The sequence below is a fragment of the Nilaparvata lugens genome, chromosome 9 (assembly GCF_014356525.2).
Source record: "Nilaparvata lugens isolate BPH chromosome 9, ASM1435652v1, whole genome shotgun sequence".
In the NCBI taxonomy this organism is placed as follows: Eukaryota; Metazoa; Arthropoda; class Insecta; order Hemiptera; family Delphacidae; genus Nilaparvata; species Nilaparvata lugens.
Window position 1 is genome coordinate 42096912 of NC_052512.1, and position 23896 is coordinate 42120807.

The window sequence follows — 23896 nt, forward strand, 5'->3', positions numbered from 1 at the left end:
CTCAAAGAAAACGTTGGAGACTCTTGCCTATTCTATAAAACACATTTATTATAAAAGGTTTTACTTGAAACTTGGAAGAATCAAAGAATCCTCCTTTCCCATTTTCTGTATTGGCGCCACCCTATTCTAGACATTATTGGTTATTTCAAAATAGACTATTATTAAGCTAATACGTAGTAATTCAATTCTTCTTCCGTCTGTGACCAGTGTAATATAGCCTACTGGGTAGACATGTCGATTAATAAAACAGAAAAGTTAATAATTTGAAGGGTAATACCTAATATTATTTCAATTGTATAGGGTAATAACTAATAATGATTAGCTTACTTTATTTATTATCTTTATACTAGCCTATTTATTTTTCTGATGCTTTAGAGCAGGGCTCTCCAACCTACGGCGCGCGGGCCACATCCGGCCCGCGGATAGATTTTGTCCGGCCCGCCGATAGTGATTGCAAAAGATTTTTAAAATGTATATTTAAACACATTTTTGACCTTGAACTTGCTAAATTCATGCATTGTCAAGTTTTCTTATGACCTTTTTACACTTGAAAAATTGAACCTTGTATTGAAGTTAAATGAATTGGTTTGTTTCTTCCTGTGTTTTAATTAAACCTACTTAAAACTCCTCATATTATTTTAATGGAAATATGATAATTTTACACCCCCTAAATCCACAAGTGAAATTCCATGTACATCCTTGATATTGGCCCTCTAAGCCTCCCAAGAATTAACAATGTGGCCCTTGAATAAAAAAGGTTGGAGACTCCTGCTTTAGAGGAGTGTCTGATATTTTTAAATAGGTACCTACATCATCGTAATCCTCAAACGAATCTTATATAGCTTGCACATTCTTCTCAACAATAAATCAGGATTTGTGGGGTCCATTGCATCCCAAGATGAAAATAACCAGGTTATAGCTTGTTAAAAAGAATGATTATCATTGGTATATATTTTTTCTGTTTCCAATACACCTGTAACACATTTATATATTATATTTATTTATTTCAAAATAGAATATTATTAGGGTAATACCTAATAATGACCTATAATATTAACAATGAACCAATTATTGGTATGTTAGTGGGTATTTAAGACCTAAATGGATTATAATAATTGCTATATGTAAGTAGGTAGGTAGTCCAAATATAATTTCATAAATATGATAAAAATGTTGATGTGACAACAATAAAACTGCGTATTTTCATTTATGCAAAAATTCCACAATATCATTTCTCATACAACAACTTTTATATTTGATTTTTGAATATTCTCTTATTGAAGGAAATCAACAAATAATATAATTACAAGCAAGACATTACAATATTTTATAAACATAAAAATATACTTATTTCCATAACAATAGAAGTAAAACACAGAACACACTCTTAAGACATAATCTTATGACTAGTCTATATATATAAAAGCGAAATGGCACTCACTCACTGACTGACTGACTGACTGACTCACTCACTCACTCACTCACTCACTCGCATAACTAAAAATCTACCGGACCAAAAGCGTTCAAATTTGGTAGGTATGTTCAGTTGGCCCTTTAGAGGCGCACTAAGAAATCTTTTGGCAATATTTTAACTCTAAGGGTTGTTTTTAAGGGTTTAAAGTTCGTCTTTTAGCATGTATATTCTTCTTCTCCCAATCTCTTAATTTATAATTGAAATTTCCATATCATATGTTACTATAGAACTATAATCTAGATAGAGTACCTCTTCGAAACAGTTGTTAACTGGCAACTAAATTAATAATTTTGTCAGGTTGGCATTAAGTTGAGTTGACTATATTAGGTTGGCACCAAGTTGAAGATCTAAATGCATTTATCGCGGAAAATTGATTGGGCACTGCTACTTCAATCCTGGGAATATTATATTACTAGCCGTCAGGCTCGCTTCGCTCGCCATATCCGTTTAGCCAGACGTTTAGTCTGGACCCCCGACTGGATTGCTCTAACATATGATAAAAATGCTCAAATGAAAAATGCAGGCGAGCGAAGCGAGCCTGCTGATCTCATTCTCGGACGATCCAGTCGGGGGTCCAGGGGGCGGAGCCCCCTGGCTAGACGGATATGGCGAGCGAAGCGAGCCTGACGGCTAGTTCACTAATAAAAATAGTTGCTAATCAAGCATATTGTCAACTAGCCTACATCATAGAACACTTTTATTTCATAAACTGGATCCATCAACAGAAATCGTTCAACTCTATTCGTGAATATCTTCAATGTTAATTTTTTTATATTCACAGGCAAGACATTGAAAAGTTTCAGAGAAATGTAATAGAAAGTTTTCTATTCACATAAAAGTAGCTTATATACAAAAATACAAATTATATAGTAAGGTCACTCCATAATGGCAGTTTATTTGATAAACATTGGTGTTGCATTTAAGCCGTGTTTTCACCAAAGTTATTAACAAAATGTTAATAACTTAATCCTTAAAGATTCTATTAGATTGAACGGAACTTGACAAACACATATGTTCATCATGTGTATTATGAGTTATGTTCAATCTAATAGAATCTATAATTATTTTGTTAATAACTTTGATGTAAACGCAGCTTTAGTCTATCACATTTAACTAGTCGTTGAAATATTTTAAAGTTTTTAATAAAAGAGGGCACTATAAGGTTTTTATATTGTTTTTAATATTATTCTATTTCATTTTGTATAACTTAAAATCAAGTTATAACCATTTTTGTAATTTTTTTAGCAATGATGACCATGCTATTTTTTCTGTAAGCTGACCATAAATACTGCTTAGTATGGTCAACTTAGTTCCTATTTTTCCTAAACTGTATTTTGCTATTTTTTTGTGAAAAGGAATCAATAAATTTCATTTAATTTTTCATTTCAATAAAAATTTTGTTCACAGATGAAAACTACTGAGATATTGCAATTTTTCAAATGCTAATGAATTATTTATCATTATTAAACGAAAATCATGTAATTTAGCCATCTGTAGACTGGCTGGCCGCTATGGCTTCGTATAAAATGAGCGCTGCTATCCAGAGATTGTCAGTTTGGTGTAAGGGTAAGCATTCCTGACCAGCAATTAGGAGGTACTGGGTTCGATTCCCGGCTGACAAATAATTTTTGAATAGTAGCGCTCATCGAATTCCATCTAGCTGTTTACCCTGTTGTCAATATCTGCAGTAGCAGAAGTCTTCGGGTGATTTACAGCATTTAATTTGGATTTTCTTTTAGTAATAATGATTGATTCATTAAAATTTGAATAATTGCAATATCTTAGTAATTTCCATCCGTAGAATCTATAAGAATTAGGTTATTAACATTTTGTTTATAACTTTGGTGTGAACCCAGCTTAATGATCGGAAAAATATTTTCCTGAGAAAACTTTTCCATCGTGATAGCTTGATGATATACAAATCGGAAAACTTTGAAAAATATCACGAGTAGAAAGTTTTTTTCCAGCCTTTCAGCTAAATACCGAGCTCGGAAACCGGCCCCAAGTAGATCTAGACTCGTGTATTCTCTTCAGTATCTGCTATATGCACACCATCACCACTTTTCTCTCCTTTCGTTCTCCCACCAGACTTTCTACCCAACAACAGTCCAAACATAATATTCTGCAATGTACTGCAAGGCGCTTCCACGCTCAGATACAAAAACAAGGAGAAGAAAAACGATACAAACATATCAGCTGTTCCAACATAATAACCCTTCGAATATGTGTAGAACTCAGATGTCCTCAAGGTTGCCACGGAGTAGAGTTGGAGTAGAGGGTGGATTAGTAATGCACACAAAGATAGACGGCTGAAGGGGATGCACCAAGGGGAACATAATAGACCGTTGAGAACCTCCCACCCTGTAGTGACCTGGACAACGATCAACCAGTTGAGGAAGCAGGCGTAGAGGACTCGGTGCGTTGAAGCATAAACTGCATTCATCAACGCGTTGTAGGGGTACAAATAAAACAGGGAACTCATGAATAAAATTGGGAAAATGATGATGATGATCAAAACAGTGATCCAAAGTTTGATTTTGGGGGGGATTTGTATCTTTTTATCTAGTATCGTTTGAGTGATGTACCCCGTGATGATACCACTAACATAGGGGGCTGCCCGGTTGTGTGTTCTCCCATACACCGCGTAGAAATCAAACCATTTTACAGGATCCGCATAGAAGCTTGTGTAGCTCCTCAATACTCCATAGTAACTCCCTGTATAGGTAATTATAAACGGGATAGAAATACTGATGGTAAACGTGGTAAACATGGTAATCCAAGAGAATCTAGGTTGAAGCCAGATGAGATATACCAAGATGGATCCGAGGATGAAGAAGTGGAGATCACAGGCGAGATACCATGATACCAGGAGACACTGGTCGTCAGAGTGTACGTAGTTGTTGATGAAGAGGAAGTTTGTCCACCAGTTTTGTTGGCAGCGGTTTGATTCGCGTACAATCTGCTCCTGCCATAGTGGCCCCCTGCCAAGGTGTGGCAACAGTATTGCGTAGAATGCCACGATGAACATGTATACTGGGATTATCCTGGAAATGGAAGGTAAATTTCATGATAAAAAGAAGATAATTTGAATAAAAAGACTAAGAAATTGAATGGAAAAGACTAAGAAATTGTCAAAAAACCACTGATTTATTGATAATTAGAAAGACCGGTTTCGGTTATTACAACATTGTCAATCTCTGATAAACTCTATCAGAGATTATTCATGATTATTAATTATTCATATTGAATGGAAAAGACTAAGAAATTGTCAAAAAAAACACTGATTTATTGATAATTAGAAAGACCGGTTTCGGTTATTACACCATTGTCAATCTCTGATAAACTCTATCAGAGATTAACAATGGTGTAATAACCGAAACCGGTCTTTCTAATTATCAATAAATCAGTGGTTTTTTGACAATTTCTTAGTCTTTTCCATTCAATATGAATAATAAATAATTATTAATAATCTCTGATAGAGTTTATCAGAGATTGGCATGGTGTAATAACCGAAACCGGTCTTTCTAATTATAAATAAATCAGTGGTTTTTTTGACAATTTCTTAGTCTTTTCCATTCAATATGAATAATTAACACAATATCAACTTCTCAACTACACAAAAAGACTAAGAAATTATTAATTACTATTAAATGAAAATCCAAATTAAATGCTGTAATTCACCCCGAAGATTTCTGCTACTGAAAATATTGACAACAGGACAACAGGAAATGGTCTTCTCTGATTTGGATTAAAATTTAACATGCTTTTGTGAGAGAGATTTTTGCATTCCACTGGGGAATCATCCCAATCCACTGTGATTAGAGAGAACCTTTCTGTATGAACTATAAATATATTATAATTTCTTCTTTCGTAATCAATTTTATATGCTTTTGTACTCCAGAGTGGAGCTCGGTACCCCGATATCGTATCAATATGTGATGAATTCTCAGTCAAATGCAAGTGGACTGTATATTAAGAATGAAGAGTTGGAGATAATTTCATATAATGAGGAACAGAAATATTATCATTGACCAAACGTCAATATAAAAAAAAATGTATTTTGAATGTAGGCCTATTGTTCTTGTGATTTTATTTATTGTGCTGGATAGAATATTGATTGATTAATATTGTCATAGATACAATACCGTACCTCAGCCATCTGTAGAGCACAAGCTGTATGAAGTTGAACTGTTTGGTTTTGTTCAGCATTCGATAAACTTTGTGGAATGTGAGAAAACCACTGATTGTCAAATAGCCATCAACCATATAATTTCCGTTCATCACTCCCAGGTAAGGAATGCTTCTGTAGAGCTATCGAAATAATATCAGACATTAAAAAGAATTCAGAATCAGCTTTAGAATAATAGAATTTTATTGAATACGCTGATAATAAATAAATAATTTAACAAATGAAATATTTTGTGAAAAGTTTTATTTTTTCTTTAGGGCTGCATTTAATATGAATGAAAATAATTATAAATCTTAGTACCATTTCAAATTATTTTATCACGACATGTTTAGGCTATTTTTAAGTAATTTGGAAATGAATAAATACTGATAGAAGATTCTTATTTTTTATCATATGTTGGTATATTCATTTACCGATAGTGAGGTCTATGTTTTAAGTCGGATTTGCTTTTGTCTGTCTGTATGTAACGCGATTACAACCAAACGCGTTGATAGAATTCTATGAGATTTGGCAGGAATATGCCTTTTTCAACTGCGCGTCGATGTATACACAAGGTTTTTTTGAAATTTTGCATTTTAAGGATAATATAAAAAGAAATGAAATTCCCACATACTCTGATATCACTATATTTATATCATTATATACTATTAAATATTATCTACTCTGAAGATAGGATTAATCATACTAAAGAATTATTCATAATCAATCAGCTGACAAGTGTTGTCTGCATTGCATGCATTACACAGATGTCTGGCCGTGTCTATTTCTATAAGGTAGGGTTTCAATATTTTTTATGATGCGTGCCCATCGGTATCAATATTCTCACATTCGAATAAAAACATTATTAATAGATGATAAAAAATAATAGGAATAAAAAAATGATTAAATGAACTAAATAATGCTGAAGAAATTATAATATTCTTGATTGAAAAAAATAATTTCAAAATAGTTGAGAAATATTTTCATCATATGTAATGATTATCAAGAAACTGGATAAATTATTATATGGGATACAAATTCAAACGTGAACTGAGTTTATTGACTTAAGTGAGTTTTTGATCTTGGAGAAAACAAATAACATTTTTTAAGAGTAAATTATGATTCAACTGTGAATTGTGATTCAACTGAATCAACTAGAACAGGTGACATCAGATACTTGTGGATGAGAAAAATGCGTGAGGTCTACTGTTCACAGAACTACTAGTATAAATTGAACCTATGAAATCATATGAATATACTAACATAATTATGATCAAAAATAAGAATTAATATTTATTCATTTTCAAATTACTTAAAAATGGCATTAATAACCGAAACATGTGACAAAATAATTTGCAAGGGTAATCAGATTTATATTTTTATTTATTGTGAAAAGGATATTTTTTGAAACTAGATCAATGAAATAATTCACAATATTATGAACGAAAAGTAAGTAATAATAATAATAATCAAGAAATACAATGAAAAAGTAAATTAACAATGAGAAACAACTATATTACTGGACAGTTGGGATATTAATTGTCTGGATATATTATTCTGTATTATTCATGTCAAATATATTGAGGTCCACGTTATATAATGACAGTGGAGTGGAGAAAGATAGCAGAACAACGTTGCCGATCCTCTGTCTTGTCAATGTCTTCTATAGACGGTGGCAGATACAGGTTTATTGATGTAATATTAACTCGTTTAAAATAATCAATTATATTTTATTAAGCAAGAAATTATATTTTTCAATAATTCCATAATGGATTTCCATAATCAGGAATGAATATTCCATATTTATATGTTCCATTATAAATAGTTGATTCCATCAACTGTTCATTCTCGTTTAAAATAGTCAATTATTTATTATTTTTCAATAATTTCATAATGAATTTTAAGGATTGAGATGGAATACTTCGCTATTTAATTATCAATTCTACATTGTTAAAAGACGATCTGGCAACAGTGCAAAGCGAGAAAGAGATAGCGCTATCTGCTTTGTTGGATAATAGACAAGGATAGCAATAGTACCATTGCTAATCAAACACTGCCATTATAACATGGACCTCACTATAACATTGAATATCTTCTTATGCTATCTTTTCTCTATAGTATCACCATAAATGATACAGTATCACCTCACATGATACAGTATCACCACGATATGATACAGCATCATCTCAACTTGATACACAACACCATGGATTATCTTCTTATGCTAATATCGAATATTTTCTTTTCTGCATGGTTATATTGTGTTACACGTTATAATAACAGTGGAGAAAGATAGCAGAACAACGTTGCCGATCCTCTGTCTTGTCAATGCCTTCTATAGACGGTAGGTGATACAGGTTTATTGATGTAATATTAGCTCGTTTAAAATAATAAATTATTGACCGAGCGAAGTGAGGTCTAAGATTCAAGTCGACGGTGTGGCATTTCTCTTAATGTTTAAATGTTGAAATGTTTATATGTTGCGCATTTACGACGAAACGCGGTAATAGATTTTCATGAAATTTGACAGGTATGTTCCTTTTTTAATTGCGCGTCGACGTATATACCGTACAAGGTTTTTGGAAATTTTGCATTTCGAGGATAATATAAAAGGAAAAAGGAGCCTCCTTCATACGCCAATATTAGAGTAAAAATCAGACTATAGAATTATTCATCATAAATCAGCTGACAAGTGATTACACAGATGTGTGGATAAGCCAGTCTATTGCTGTATTTCCATAAGGTCAATAGTTTCAATCAGGTACTTGTGGATGAGAATACTGCGTGAGGTCTCTACTGTTCACAGAACTACTAGTATTTTGTTAAGCAGAAAAATATATTTTCCAATAATTTCATCAATGATTATAATATTTTGTTAATTAATTATGAATTTTACATTGTTAAAAGTCGATCTGGCAACAGAGCAAAGCAAGTAAGAGATAGCACTATCCGCTTTGTTGAATGATACAGACAAGGATAGCAATACCATTGTTAATCGAACACTGCCATTATAACGTGGACCTCACTATAGGTCTACTTACACTTTCGACGTACTCAGGATCCGACAGAGCGGTCCCCATATTGAAGAGTCCCCTGTGACCTGTCACCACGAAAAAAAGCAGCACGAATTTCATGCCGTTCAAAATATCGAATTCTGAGGATTTGTCCTTTCTAGTCAATCGTTCCAAATTTAATCGAACTGAGTAAAGCTGCAAGAATAAACCTGAAACAGAAGACATTTAAATCTTAGGTCATTTTACTTTCCTTGCCCTATTACCATAGGTAAGGAAAATATTGCTTTCCAAAAAAATTTAAGGTACCCTAATTTCATGTTTTCTATACGTTTCATTACTTCCTTGGCCTATTGCCATAGGTAAGAAAAGTATTGCTTTCCAAAAAAATTTAAGGTACCCCAATTTCATGTTTTCTTTACGTTTCAAGGTCCCCTGAGTCCAAAAACATGATTTTTGGGTGTTGGTCTGTGTGTGTGGGTGTGTGTGTGTGTCTGTGAACACGATACGATAACTCCATTCCTAATAAACCGATTGACTTGAAATTTTAAACTTAAGATCCTTATACCATGAGGATCCGACAATAAGATATTCAATAAAATTCAATTCAAAATGAAAGAAAAAATGGCGGATAATTACTAAAAAACCATGTTTTTCACGGTTTTCTCGAAAACGGCTCCAACCATTTTCTTCAAATTTATACCATGGATATAGGGCTATTTATAAGCCCTATCAACTGACATGAGTCTCATTTCTGGGAAAATTGCAGGAGCCCCGTAATATTCTTGAGAAAAATATCGGATAATCACTAAAAAACCATGTTTTTTACGGTTTTCTCGAAAACGGCTATAACGATTTTTTCAAATTTATACCATGGATAGCTATTTTATAAGCCCTATCGACTGACATATGAGTCTCATTTCTGGGAAAATTGCAGGAGCTCCGTATTATTCTTGAGAAAAATGGCGGATTATTACTAAAAAACCATTTTTTTCACGATTTTCTCGAAAATGTCTACAGATTTTTTCAAATAAATCTGCTGTATAGTTATTTATCAGCTCTATCAACTGGCTTGAGTCTTCTTTCTGGGAAACTAATGGGGGGTCCACCCCATCCTTGAAAAATGGACTTAGTAACCTCCTTCTCATGCATGGGGTAGGTAGGTAGAGCAGTTCATAAAAAGAACACATAGTCGAGATATTTCATCTGTAGAACAGCTGTTTTGATGACTTTAAAAAAATCTCATCGAATTTCACAATTTAGGTACACGAAGGAAAAATTACTCTGAAAACAATTATATATATATATATATATATATATATATATATATATATTTATATAATTAAATAATACAGTAGTCTGATCGTAGTTTCAAATATGTTGCTGCCAATCTTCATTATGTTATTCCCCTAAATTACTCTCTTTTAAGAGTGGGGCTTACAGTTCAATGAGCAAGGAAAGTTGTGTGAGTGCCCCACACCAGATTTTTTTATAAAGAACTACAGCCCAATATGAGCTTTGCCCGTCTCCACTACAGCTCTCCATGCTTCTCGGTCCTCTGTTATAATTGTCTCCATCCTCCTAAACTAACCTAACCCTTCTTTAACTGGACATCCTAGGTCAATATTTTCCTCATACTAATAAATAATACCTGTAGTGAGGTGCACGTTATAATGGCAGTGTTTGATTGGCAATGGTATTGCCATCCTTGTCTATCATTTTGAAAATTGAAGAACTACAAGACTTAACCTATTTCGGAATATGTGTTACTTAAATTTGGGAGAGGAATAGCACAAGGTTAACTTATTTTTGCTCTCCCTATCATTTTGATAATGCACTCATTGTATGAATTAATAAATGAATTGAACTTACTTTTCTTATAAGTGTCGTTCATCTTCCGAGTTGACGAATCATCGCCCTGTGTACGCCCTACTCCCAGCAGTATATCAGTAACTGTTGCTATAACCAATATCACTCCAAGAATTGCAAGCAAGTAGCTGTAGAAATACAATTGCAATCATTATAATGACACTTGAAAAGAATACACAGTCTGTATAGAATATAATTCAAATTAGTTGATATCATTTTTTTATATTTTTACTTTCCTTGTCCTATTACCATAGGGTAAGGAAAGTATTGCTTTCAGATTCTCAATTATCAGGCTTCAAATACAATTTAAACAAGAAAATTCATGTGAAAAAGATTGAGCATGAAAATCTCTACAATTAATGTCCAGTAACATTTATTTCACCTAAAATTGAAAATAAGCTCGAAATTCAAGAAAATGTGATTATTCAATTGCAAACTGATGGCAACTGTTGATTCTATTAAATCATTCAATATGAAGAGATAGCAGACCTCGTCTGCCCTGCGTTATTGTCCTGTCACCAGCTGACTCAAATCGTTGAATAGTATACTCTTGTGATGTGCGTGAACACTAGCGTCAGGTGATCAATTTTCATAATGGCAAGGAAAGTGCGCCACACCAGATTTTTGTAATTTGTAATTAGTATTTGTAATTTAAGAATTTTCCAACTTATCATTGTGAATGATTTTTAATTGTGACACTACTGCCTCAATACTTCATTCTACACTAGATGGAGAAAAATCACTTCTTTTTGGCTTTTTTATAATAAATTACACAAATATTAGGTTGCTGGTAAAATAAATTTTAGTATTTGTAAAACACTGCCGCCTAAGAGTGACAATTTTCCATAATATATATTACTATATTATATAATTTTCATATAAGTTAATAAAAACAATATGAAAACTTGTAGTACACTTTATTATCAAAAACTTAAAAATATTTCAACGACTAGTTTTTTTTCAATTTTCGTATATTATATGGATGAATGATTAACGTTTGAGACTCCTAATCTCTTATTGTATTCTTTGTTCAGTATTATCCTTAATTCTGAAGTAAATTAATTTCTTTTGATTCTTACTTACTATAGAGTATCATGTATATTTTCTTTTAATTTTAATCTAGTTTTATTTGAAGTTTTTGAGTTTTCCCATTTTTTTCTTTTTTCAAATTTCCATTAAGGCTTTTCGGTACACTTTTCTCATTCAAATTGGGGTAATCTTTATCAAAATATAAATTATTGTTAAGATCATTATAAGAGTGAAAAATGTGGCAACTGAATTTCTTAAGTGGTCTAATAAGCGAGTTATGGGTTGTTGAAAGTGCTAACTCCAATTTCTTTCCAGATCATAAACGGTTTCGACTATATTAACAGAACGTCTCTTAAAAATTCTAAAAATCTGGTGTGACGCACTCACACAACTTTCCTTGCCGTTATGAAAATTGATCACCTGACGCTAGTGTACCCGCGCATCTCAAGTCTACTATTCAAAGATTTGAGCCAGATGGTGACAGGGAAATAACGCTGGAGACACACATGAGGTCTGCTATCTCTTCATAGTGAATGATTCAATAGAATCAACAATAATTTGCAATTGAATAATCACATTTTCTCGAATTTAAAGCTTATTTTAAATTTTAGGTGGAAATGTTACTGAACATTAATTGTAGAGATTTTCATGCTCAATCTACTCAACGAGATTTTTTTTGTTTCAATTGTATCTGAAGCCTGATAATTGGGAATCTATCTGCACTGATTGGGCGGAGCTCCTGAAATTTTTACAGATATGGGACTTGTGGCAGTTGATAGAGCTTATCGATGACTATTTTAGGTATGAATTTGATCAAAATCGTTGGAGCCGTTTCCGAGTAAATCACGAAAAACCCTGTTTTTGACAACATTTTCGCCATTTTAGCCGCCATCTTGAATTGCATTTGATCGAAATTGTTCGTGACGAATCCTTATAGTGAAAGGACCTTAAGTTCCAAATTTCAAGTCATTCCGTTAATTGGGAGATGAGATATCGTGTACACAGACGCACATACACTCATACACACACACACACACACACACACACACACACACAGACCAATACCCAAAAACCAGTTTTTTGGACTCAGGGGACCTTGAAACGTATAGAAATTTAGAAATTGGGGTACCTTAATTTTTTTTGGAAAGCAATACTTTCCTTACCTATGGTAATAGGGCAAGGAAAGTAAAAATGTATCTTTCCAAACTAAAACATTTTATTCCCTATATCGTTCATGAATGAAAAAAGTTTTTTTTTTGTTGTAAATTCGATAACTTGTTTATTTTGGTATTTATCGAAAAAAAATCGCATATTAGAACAAAGTCAATGATGTACTCCAATGGAAAATTCGAAACCGTTTATGATCTGAAATGAAAACGGAGTTTAGCACTTCAGCAACCCATAACTCGCTTATTAGACCACTTAAAAATTTCAGTTGCCACCTTTTTTCTTACTCTTATAATGATCTTAACAATTATATTGAAAAAGATTATGCAATTAAAAAAAATGTACAGAACCGTCTTAATGCTATTAATCATTACCCTATTAATCGTCATCCTTAGACCATTCAATACCTCATACACCTTTTTAAAATTCCTAAACTCTCAGTTTTATGAAGAAAACATTTTTTTCCTTAGTTTATAGTTAAAGTTAGCATATCATTCTATTCATGTATATGCGAATAGTTTCATTCAAAATTTAGACTTTTTGAATAATTATTTAGTTACTGTTCTAGATTTTTTAATTTCAGATTCTAATAGTATCTATCAGATTCAAAATTTGCTCGTTTATCTGAGTATTGAAGAGTGTAAATTGTATTTTGAAAAGTGAGAGTGACATAACCAACTTTTTGATTTGGACAGTATATAGTATAAATTGGAAATGGGACAGTTTTGGGCATGAGCCTGTTGTGCCTTTCCTCATGTTAAGTATTTGTACACAATGTGATAGATAAATAAATATATTCTATTATTTGTAGGCACCTGCTGTAAAATCTTTTAGGTTTAGCGGGACCAATTTGAAGGGCACAGCGGAAAACCATGAAAGTCACAACATCTTTCTTCTTCTTCTTCTTCTTCTTCTTCTTCTTCTTCTTCTTCTTCTTCTTATTCTTCTTCTCCTTCTCCTTCTTTGGTAGAGAGTTACTGGGAAGGATATTTTTAATATTTTTTCCGAAGAATGGACATTGATATGTCCAAAGCTCCGCCAATTTATGTAGATGCATTATAATATATTATCTTGTATAGATATCCCAAATTGATTTTTTTCATATCATTGTACAGTTCAATGTTACACCTAGACCCCATATAGCATCAGTTAAAGAACATTTCGCTCACTTAAATATAATAACAGTTTACAGTTTTCACATCTTTGAGACAATTATGTGTGTGAAAGAAAATCTTGGAAATATTTTGACGTTAGGACATAATCATAGGTACAGCACTAGAAACAGAGATAAACTTTTACATTTGCAAAGCCATATACAAGAAGAAGCCCACATACATAGGAGCCAAGTTCTATAACAAGTTACCGACGCGAATCCAACAAGATCTGAATCCCAATACATTCAAATTGGAATTAAAGAGATATTTAACTGGAAGAGCTCTTTATAATATCGAAGAATATTTGAATGAATGAGATCAGCTCCTATGAGTTGAATTGTATTGTATGTTTGTATTGTTGTATTCTGTAGATGTTTTATTTGTTATGTAATTTATTTTTAATTGTATCTAATCGAAGATATATATTTTTGACACTATTCATTGTATACACTGTACAAATTTATGAATAAAGAAATTATGATATGAATAATTATTTTCTCTGTTTATGTTATGTGAATTCATCTAAAACTTTGCTGTAATGTGAGCTATTGTATATAAGTGTATAAGCCAGTATATATTGTAATCCACATAAACAAAGTACTCAATCAATCAATCTCTCTCGTTGGCTTCCTTCCTTCCTCATCTCCATCCTACTCTCTCCCACTCATACCTCGCTGCTTTTTACTTCTTTTTTCCTCCTCCCCTCTTCTTATCAATCAATCAATCTCCTTCTAAGCTGAGAATATTGTTTGTTTTTCCTTTGAGCCCTTCATTTTGTAATCAAGTTTACTGAATAAAATGATTGACTTACCACATGATATAGAATCCGGCAGATTTTTCAGGTCCCGTATAACGGTCTGAGAACTCCTTATGGGGATTGTAGCACATCAGGTCACTCAGGGAGACTTGGAAATGAATGTGGCTCTCTGCGGAGAGACTATTTAGGGTTTCATTCAGCTCTGTTTGGATCTCTAGAGGTCGGCAGGAGGCCGGCAGACACAGGCCCCAATGCAGACGGTCTCTCCGTTGTTTACTTGCATCTGGATTGGGCTGAACAGAAAAATATTATTGAAAATATTCAGGCATGAAATAATAGACATTATTGACCGAACGAAGTGAGGTCTAAGATTCAAGTCGACGGTTTGGCTTTTCTCTTAATGTTCAAATTTTTGAATGTTTAAATGTTTATATGTTGTGCATTTACGGCGGAACGCGGTAATAGATTTTCATGAAATTTGACAGGTATTTATTTATTTATTTATAAGGTTGGCAAAAAAAAATACAAGAATCGGAAAGGAAAAAACAGGCTATTGCCTAGAACTTCTTCAATTTCCTAATTTAGTTTTGAATTGTCCAAATATTATAGGTTATGTCCATTCAAATTTCTACACTAAATCACAATCTAAAACATAAATTAGAATAAAACAAACAATTTTAAATTTGGATGGATTAATAATAAAAGTTTCTTAAAAACATGAAACAAACTATAAATTCACAAAATAAAGAATAAAAACACTTAAATTTTGAGCTCGAAAATATCACATTCACCATAGCTATATAACAGCTGTTTCAGCTATGTATGTTCCTTTTTGAATTGCGCGTCGACGTATATACAAGGTTTTTGGGAATTTTACATTTCAAGAATGATATAAAAGGAAAAAGGAGCCTCCTTCATACGCCAATATTAGAGTAAAAATCAGACTATAGAATTATTCATCATAAATCAGCTGACAAGTGATTACACAGATGTGTGGAGAAGCCAGTCTATTACTGTATTTGTATAAGGTCTATAGTTCCAATCAAATACATTAAAGAGGTATCTTCAAGCTAGGTTTACACCAAAGTTATTAGCAAAATGGTAATAACTTAATCCTTATAGATTCTATTGGATTAAACGGAAGTTGACAAACACATATGTTCATCATGTGTACGATAAGTTATGTTCAATCTAATATAATCTAAAAGGATTGAGTTCTTAACATTTTTTAAATAAATTTGGTCTAATCGCAGCTTTAAGGTCTTTGGTTTTAATATTTTGTTTTGCAGTCATGGTATTATTATGCGTGCCCATCAGTATCAATATTCTCACATTCGAAAAAAAACTATTTTAATAGGTGAATAAAAATAAACAAATGAACTCAATAATGCTGGAGAAATTATAATATTTTTGATTCAAAAAAATTAATTTTCATCAGATAGAAAGATAATCACGGAACTGGATGAATTATATCATATGAAATACAAATTCAAACGTGAACTGAGTTTGTTAACATTTAAATCAGTCCTTCATACGCCAATATTAGAGTAAAAATCAGACTATAGAATTATTCATCATAAATCAGCTGACAAGTGATTACACAGATGTGTGGAGAAGCCAGTCTATTGCTGTATTTCCATGAGGTCCATAGTTTCAATCAGGTACTTGTGGATGAGAATACTGCGTGAAGTCTACTGTTCACAGAGCTACTAGTATAACTATATAAATAACATACATTAAATAGATACCGAAACATTCAACAGACATCAAATATTTGTTCTATATTTATCCATCCATTTGTAAGAAATCAATTACCATTGACCGAACGTAGTGAGGTTTATCTGTATGTTTCAACTCTATTTGCTTTTGTCTGTCAGTATGTAATGAAATATTTTTTTCAATTAATTATTAAATCTATATTGTTAAAATACGATCTGGCAACAGAGCAAAGTGAGAAAGAGATAGCGCTATCCACATTGTTGAATGAGTGACAAGGATAGCAATACAATTGCTAATCAAACACTGCCATTATAACGTGGGCCTAATCACTATATAATTATTCATGTATCTATTTATAACTCAACTTTAATTCGTCTAGTTATTTGTAATTTCATGGTGAATAAATTGAAATTTGGTAAATAAATTGATTTGGAATTCGAGTATTAGAATAAAAATGATATCATAGATGATTAAACAAAATAGTTTACAATAATATAGTGAAGAATAATACGGTAACGGTACCTCATTATTTATCTTAGATAGGTGTTAATGTCAGAGTTATTCTACTATAGTAGTTCTGTGAACAGCCTCACGCAGTTTTCTCATCCACAAGTATCTGATGTCACCTGTTCTAGTTGATTCACAAATTCACAGTTGAATCATAATTTAATCTTGGAACTGTCATTTGTTTTCACTAAGATCAAAAACTCACTTATGTTAATTAACTCAGTTCACGTTTGAATTTGTATCCCATATGATAATTTATCCAGTTTTGTGATAATCTTTCCATCTGATAGACATATTTCTCAACTATTTTAAAATTAATTTTTTTCAATCAAGAATATTTCAATTTCTTTGGCATTATTCAGTTCATTTAATAATTTTTTATTTCATTTTCAATCAACTATTAAATTTGTTTTTCAATTGTGAGAATATTGATACTGATGGGCACGCATCATAAAACTTATTGAAACTCTACCTTATAGAAATAGACACGGCCAGACGTCTGTGTAATGCATGCAATGAATAATCCACTTGTCAGCTGATTGATTATGAATAATATCTATAGTCTGATTAATCCTATCTTATATCTCTATCTATAGATGATATATATAGTGATATCAGAGTATAGAGGAATTCCTTTCCTTCCCATATTATCCTTAAAATTCAAAATTTCAAAAAACCTTGTGTATACATCGACGTGCAGTTGAAGAAGGAATATTCCTGCCAAATCTCATCGAATTCTATCAACGCGTTTGACCGTAATCGCGGCGTTACATACAGACAGACAAAAGCAAATCGAGTTGAAACATAGACCTCACTAGGTTCGGTCAGTAATGATATCATAGATGTCATGATTAAAATGGTTTGTGATCAATAATACTGTACCTAACTAGTAGCTCTGTGAACAGTAGACCTCACGCAGTATTCTCATCCACAAGTACCTGATTGAAACTATAGACCTCATGGAAATACTGCAATAAATTGGCTTCTCCACACATCTGTGTAATCACTTGTCAGCTGATTTATGATGAATAATTCGATAGTCTGATTTTTACTCTATAATTGGCGTATGAAGGAGGCTCCTTTTTCCTTTTATACTAGTAGTACTGTGAACAGTAGACCTCACGCAGTATTCTCATCCACAAGTACCTGATTGAAACTATAGACCTTATGGAAATACAGCAATAGACTGGCTTCTCCACACATCTGTGTAATCACTTGTCAGGTGATTTATAATGAATAATTTTATAGTCTGATTTTTACACCAATATTGGCGTATGAAGGAGGCTCCTTTTTCCTTTTATATTATCCTTGAAATGCAAAATTTCCAAAAACCTTGTATATACGTCGACGCGCAATTAAAAAAGGAACATATTCTGTCAAATTTCATGATAATCTATTACCGCGTTTCGCCGTAAATGTGCAACATATAAACATATGAACATTTAACAGAGAAATGCCAAACCGTCGACTTGAATCTTAGACCTCACTTCGTTCGGTCAACAAGTAACACCGTGTCTGAACTACAACAGAGTTACAATAAATAATGAATAAATAAATAATAAATAATGAAAATAACATTCACCTACCTTCATCTTTTCCCATATTTGTAAACTCCATGTTGTGTTATCATCTCCTTCGAATCCTCTAGAGTAGTTACCGTCGTCGAATGTGGGGAATATTTTCGAAAATGGTTGGAACATGATGGTTGGTACACAGAACTGGGGCTGCACAGGTCCCCGGGTCGCCATGCAAGAGTCAAAGTGACCCAACTGGTGGATGTCGCCTGCTACGAGACCGTTAGGGGCTAGGGTGCTTGCATCCAGCACTGGAAATCCAAAACAAACCCAATTGAAATTCAAAAATCGAATTGGATAAACTAATCAATAGAACTTGAATTTTTAATATCACACGATGGCTGTTTACATTTAAAATATTCGAGCTACAACCCCTAAGTCACCCCCTTATGAGCGGTTGAAATTCAGTTGTACGTCAAAAGGTAGAGTATTTGACCAATAACTTATTCTGGAAGTTACAGTATTATATCTACTGCAGTCTCCAATTTATTGAAGGGTTCCCATACATATGACTCACCAGGACCTCCTAAATACCGGACCTTCGCCTGTGTGAAAATTTAGGTAAAATGGTGCCGATATTTGGTGGGGTCTCAACTCAGCTGACACTGATATGTTGTCATCAGTTTTTAGTATTTAGTTGTAGTAAAGTGAAGTTTGTTTACAAATGTATACAAATCGAAAAACTTTGAAAAATATCACGAGTAGAAAGTTTATTTTTAGCCTTTGCAAAGCTGTTCATTCTCGTTCAAAGTAATCAAGCAAGAAATTATATTTTGCAATAATTTCATAATGAATTTGAATAATAAGGGTGAAATATTTTGTTAATTAATTATCAATTCTACATTGTTAAAAGATGATCTGACAACACAGCAAAGCGAGAAAGAGATTACGCCATCAGCTTTGTTGAATGATAGACAAGGATAACAATATCATTGCTAATCAAGCACTGCCATTATAACGTGGACCTCACTATAGCATGGTGTAACAACCGAAACCGGTCTCTCTAAGTACCATCAATAAATCTGTGGTTTTTGACAATTTCTTGGTATTTTCCACCAGTGTTGCAAGGAAGACACTATACCAGAGACATTTCAATCATTTAACACCAAAATTATATAATCTACTTCCTGCAAACTTTAAACAGATTAATCTTCCTAGAAAGTTCAAAGCAATAGTATACAATTGGTCGATGAGCAAAGGAAGACAGAACATAGAAAACATTACAAAACATAGAAAACAGTATCACATTATTTAAACATTAGAAACATATAACATTAAAACATTATGTTTTCTATTAACATAAGAAACATAAATAACAAATAACCACCTAATGACTTACTAAACACTAACTAATTAATAATACGCACAAAAAAACTAACAAAACCTACTCTAGAACATGGTACGCCATAGTGGATCGAGTAGGTCAATTTCCACATAACACAAAACACTAGACAAGTAGAGGACACATTAAAAGAATTTTTTGTAACTAACTATTGTATGTAATATTGTAATTTATCTAATATTTTGTGTAATTGATGTTGTAGTTTCAGTTTTTTTATGGGAAATAAACATTTATTTATTTATTCTATTTAATATGAATAATTACCACAATATCAACTTCTCAACTACACAAAAAGAATAATGCTGTACTTACTTTGAATAGCCCATAGTGTAAGATTTGCCAAATTCTGTTTGTAGATTGAAGATTGCTCTCTGCATAGAGTATTGTTTACTGGACTCGGAGAAAACCCCCACAAAGCTTTTGTCAAAGGTTTAGCAACCCACAATTCACATCTCACTAGTTTCGTTTCCAAAATCCATAATAAAACAACAGTTGTTTGTAGAATCACTATCAGTTTTCCCATGTTGTACAGCTATACTTTTCTATGAATTTAATCAATTGTTTTTCAGATAATTGTTATTCCAATGACCTACTCAATTGAATAGAATAATAAAATATTCCCCAAACATTTACACTCACTTTTATTTGTCTATTAAACATACATCGTTGCTCTATCCACATTCGGCTGTCAGACAAACTTATGTTCTCCTGACCGAAGATTACACAACTTCTCAAAGAATTTGGAAATATACAGTGTATATCTAGGCATTTGAGACTCATGAGCTATATATTTGTTGTGTAGGCTATCAGCCATACGCTGTCTGTCTGTCTGTAGTTTTCTGCTCGTAAGCAGGTCCTTCTATATGGCAGCAGCCCTCCAATAAATAAATAAATACCTATCTACATCTTAAGGCTGTGCAAAGGCTAAACATAAACTTTCTATTTATTGGTGATATTTTTCAAAGTTTTTTGATTTGTACGTCATCAAGCTATCAAAATGATAAACTTTTCTCAGAAAATAGTATATTTCGCACCTAGGGTCGAGAATTAGACTTTTCCGGCTCGAAATCGGTTTTCAAGTCCGAGGCCGTAGACCGAGGACTAGAAAAGATTGAGAGCCGGAAAAACATTTTTGCCCGTGGTGCGAACGCTATTTTTCGCCACACAAAAAAATAAACAATATATATAATAATAATTGTTTACTAAGCACTTCCAAAAGCAGAAGTGGAAGGTCATAGCTCTAGCAAATCTGAGGTAATCTGAATATCAGGAAATTGTCCAAGTATTTTTATTTTTTATTCTGATTTGTCTAAATAACCTAAAAGATTATGTTCAATTATGTGGGAGGTTGAGTTTATACTTTTTTATTCTTTCAAATGACAATAAGATGATATTATTATGGATGTTTTAATTATTGAATAATTAACACAAATAATGAACAGTTTTTTGATCAGCTGTTTTTTTATCACCTTTCTTAGTTCCATGTTAGCGGCTGGAAAGAAACCTGTTCTGACGTCAGACGATAGTCGTCTGCAAACAATGTCTTTCAGATCTACGTAGGGACTGGAAAACAGCTGCTTTCTGTGCAGTGTGGCGAAAACATTTTTTCCGATCATTACTTTTTGAGATCAAACTTTGAGCGCCTAAAGTTTAAATTTTTGGGACAGAATATTTCAAATTCGGTAAGAAATGAATCCATGAGATTTAGAGGATGCATTCTTCATAGTATTGTTGATCTAATAAAACATTATTTTTTGAAAATATCAATTTTTGAGAAAGTTATTAAATTTACTAAAAATGAACAAAAATAACTTTTTGTTGAGTTATTTTTGGTAAATTGAATAACTTTCTCAAATATTGATATTTTCAGGAATTTTAAGATCCTTCAAATCTCTTGGATTTATCTCTTACCCAATTTGAAATGTTCTGTCCAGAAAAAATTAAACTTTGGACGCTCATATCTCAAAAAGTAATGATCGGAAAAAATGTTTTCCTCAGAAAACTTTTTCATTTTGATAGCTTGATGATATTCAAATCGAAAAACTTTGAAAAATATCACCAGTAGAAAATTTATTTTTAGCCTTTGCACAGCCTTGAGCTGCGTTTACACCAAAGTTATTAGCAAATGAATGTTTATTTTTCCGACCTTATAGATTCTGAAAGATTGAACATAACTTATCATACACATCATGAAACAGCTGAGACATTCGTCGTCTGTGGATGATAAAAAAGTGAATGAGACCACTACCTCCGTATACAAAGCCGTAGTGCATTCGTGTGACGTCAGCAAAGGTAGGGCTCGTACACCAATAAAAACTCGTTGATTTCAGCTGATCTATATCAGCTAGTGTTTCTATTGGTGTAGGAGCCCTACCTGTGCTGACGTCACACGAATGCACTACGGCTTTGTTTACTGAGGTAGTGATGAGACGCACATGGTCTGTGGAAAATCAAAATATCTCATCCCTGAAAATCATAAGCTGACGTATAGCCAGCTGTAAAATATAAACCCGATCATTTTAGGGAATTGTGTTCTGTTTATTAATAAATAAAAATAACCAGCGAAGCTCGGTGCCACGATATTGTATTTATTATACACTGACTTGCACATTAAGCTGTATTTTCAAGATCAAACCATCTAAAGCACCTTACTACCCTCATTTCTCATCAACCTTTTCCCAAAATAATTTGAAAACAAATTTATAAATCAACCTATTTCCAAAACTAATTGAAAATTCACAATTGTCACGACAAAATGTTTTTTAATAAATAGAGTGGACTATCGTATCTACCAATTTACAAACAAAACACTACTGACGCTAATGTAGCCTTTGGTACACTGACTTAGTTTCACCTCCTTTTGAGAAGAACATATCTGATAGACTAATAGAGGAAGTAGAACTATACTGTTAAGGTTGACGTCTATCACTGTATACCTTACTTGTTATATTCTATTATGAATCAGGAAAGAGGCTTATTGTCAATTAAATAAAGCTAGTTAGTCGAATACAATACAGGTAAACTATTATGAGGTCCACGTTATAATGGCAGTGGAGAAAGATGGGAGAACAACGTTGCCGATCCTCTGTCTGTCAATGCCTTCTATAGACGGTAGCTGATACAGGTTTATTGATGTAATATCATAGAGAAACAATAGCGTAAGTAGATATCCCATGGTATAGGGAATTTATGTCGCAACTTTTACTGTTATCTCAAGCTGATTACTGTCGATTATTGTCAATTTTTACTGTTTTGTTGGGTCGATAGTGTATGAACGGCACAATTTGAGAGACTACCAGCGTCACACAGCTGCATAGGAAAGAACTACGTGAACTATCGGCTTGGGATAACAGTGAAAGTTGCGACATAAACGCCCTATACCATGGGATATCTACTTATGCTATCGTTTCTCTATGGTAATATTAACTGTTCATTTAATAGTGGGGTACAGGTTACAATGGCTGTGGAGAAAGATAGAAGAACAACGTTGCCGATCCTCTTTCTGTCAATGCCTTCTATAGACGGTAGCTGATACAGGTTTATTGATGTAATATCAACTGTTCATCCTAGTCTGAAATAATCAATTATATCTTATTGAGCAAAAAATTATATTCAAGATGAAATATTTTGTTATTCAATTATCATTCTACATTGTTAAAAGACGATCTGGCAACAGAGCAAAGCTAGAAAGAGGTAGCGCTATTAGTTTTGATGGATGATAGACAAGGATAGCAATACCATTGTTAATCGAACACTGCCATTATAACGTGGACCTCACTATAGAAGCTTGTGGAATTTTAATGATTAGGATGAAATATTTTGTTATTTAATTATTAATTCTACATTGTTGAAAGACTATCTGGCAACAGGGCAAAGCGAGAAAGAGATAGTGCTATCAGTTTTATTGAATGATAGACAAGGATAGCAATGCCATTGATAATCGAACACTGCCATTATAACGTGGACCTCACTATAGACGCTTGTGGAATTTTAATGATTAAGATGAAATACTTTGTTATTTAATTACTAGTAGTTCTGTGAACAGTAGACCTCACGCAGTATTCTCATCCACAAGTACCTGATTGAAATTCCACTACGACCTTATTCGACTCAACCTTATGGAAA

General features: G+C 32.8%; 1 protein-coding gene across 2 annotated transcripts; it reads right to left on the minus strand.

Moving 5' to 3' along the window:
• Positions 1 to 563: 563 nt before the first annotated feature.
• LOC111057331 (nose resistant to fluoxetine protein 6-like) lies at positions 564 to 22920 on the minus strand. 2 transcript variants are annotated; one of them, XM_039435895.1, is made up of 8 exons: positions 22590 to 22920; positions 20084 to 20360; positions 18442 to 18680; positions 14684 to 14922; positions 10526 to 10650; positions 8684 to 8865; positions 5625 to 5785; positions 566 to 4518 (listed from the first exon to the last, which is right to left on the minus strand). In XM_039435895.1, the coding sequence occupies exons 2-8, from the start codon at positions 20292 to 20294 to the stop codon at positions 3486 to 3488; spliced, it is 2190 nt and encodes a 729-aa protein (XP_039291829.1). In that variant the 5' UTR covers positions 20295 to 20360; positions 22590 to 22920; the 3' UTR covers positions 566 to 3485. The 2 variants fall into 2 exon arrangements, with proteins under 2 accessions (XP_039291828.1, XP_039291829.1); XM_039435894.1 differs by lacking the exon at positions 22590 to 22920 and having other exon boundaries at positions 564 to 4518; positions 20084 to 20313.
• Positions 22921 to 23896: the final 976 nt, after the last annotated feature.

What these genes read in the sequence shown, in the direction of transcription:
- LOC111057331 (XM_039435894.1), bottom strand. Translation starts at nt 20,294, where the DNA reads ATGGGAAAACTGATAGTGATTCTACAAACAACTGTTGTTTTATTATGG. An exon ending in GAACGACACTTATAAGAAAA is followed by an intron (nt 8,866 to 10,525) that starts GTAAGTTCAATT and finishes CTTCTGTTTCAG; the next exon opens with GTTTATTCTTGCAGCTTTAC. An exon ending in ATCCTGAGTACGTCGAAAGT is followed by an intron (nt 5,786 to 8,683) that starts GTAAGTAGACCT and finishes TTATTTCGATAG; the next exon opens with CTCTACAGAAGCATTCCTTA.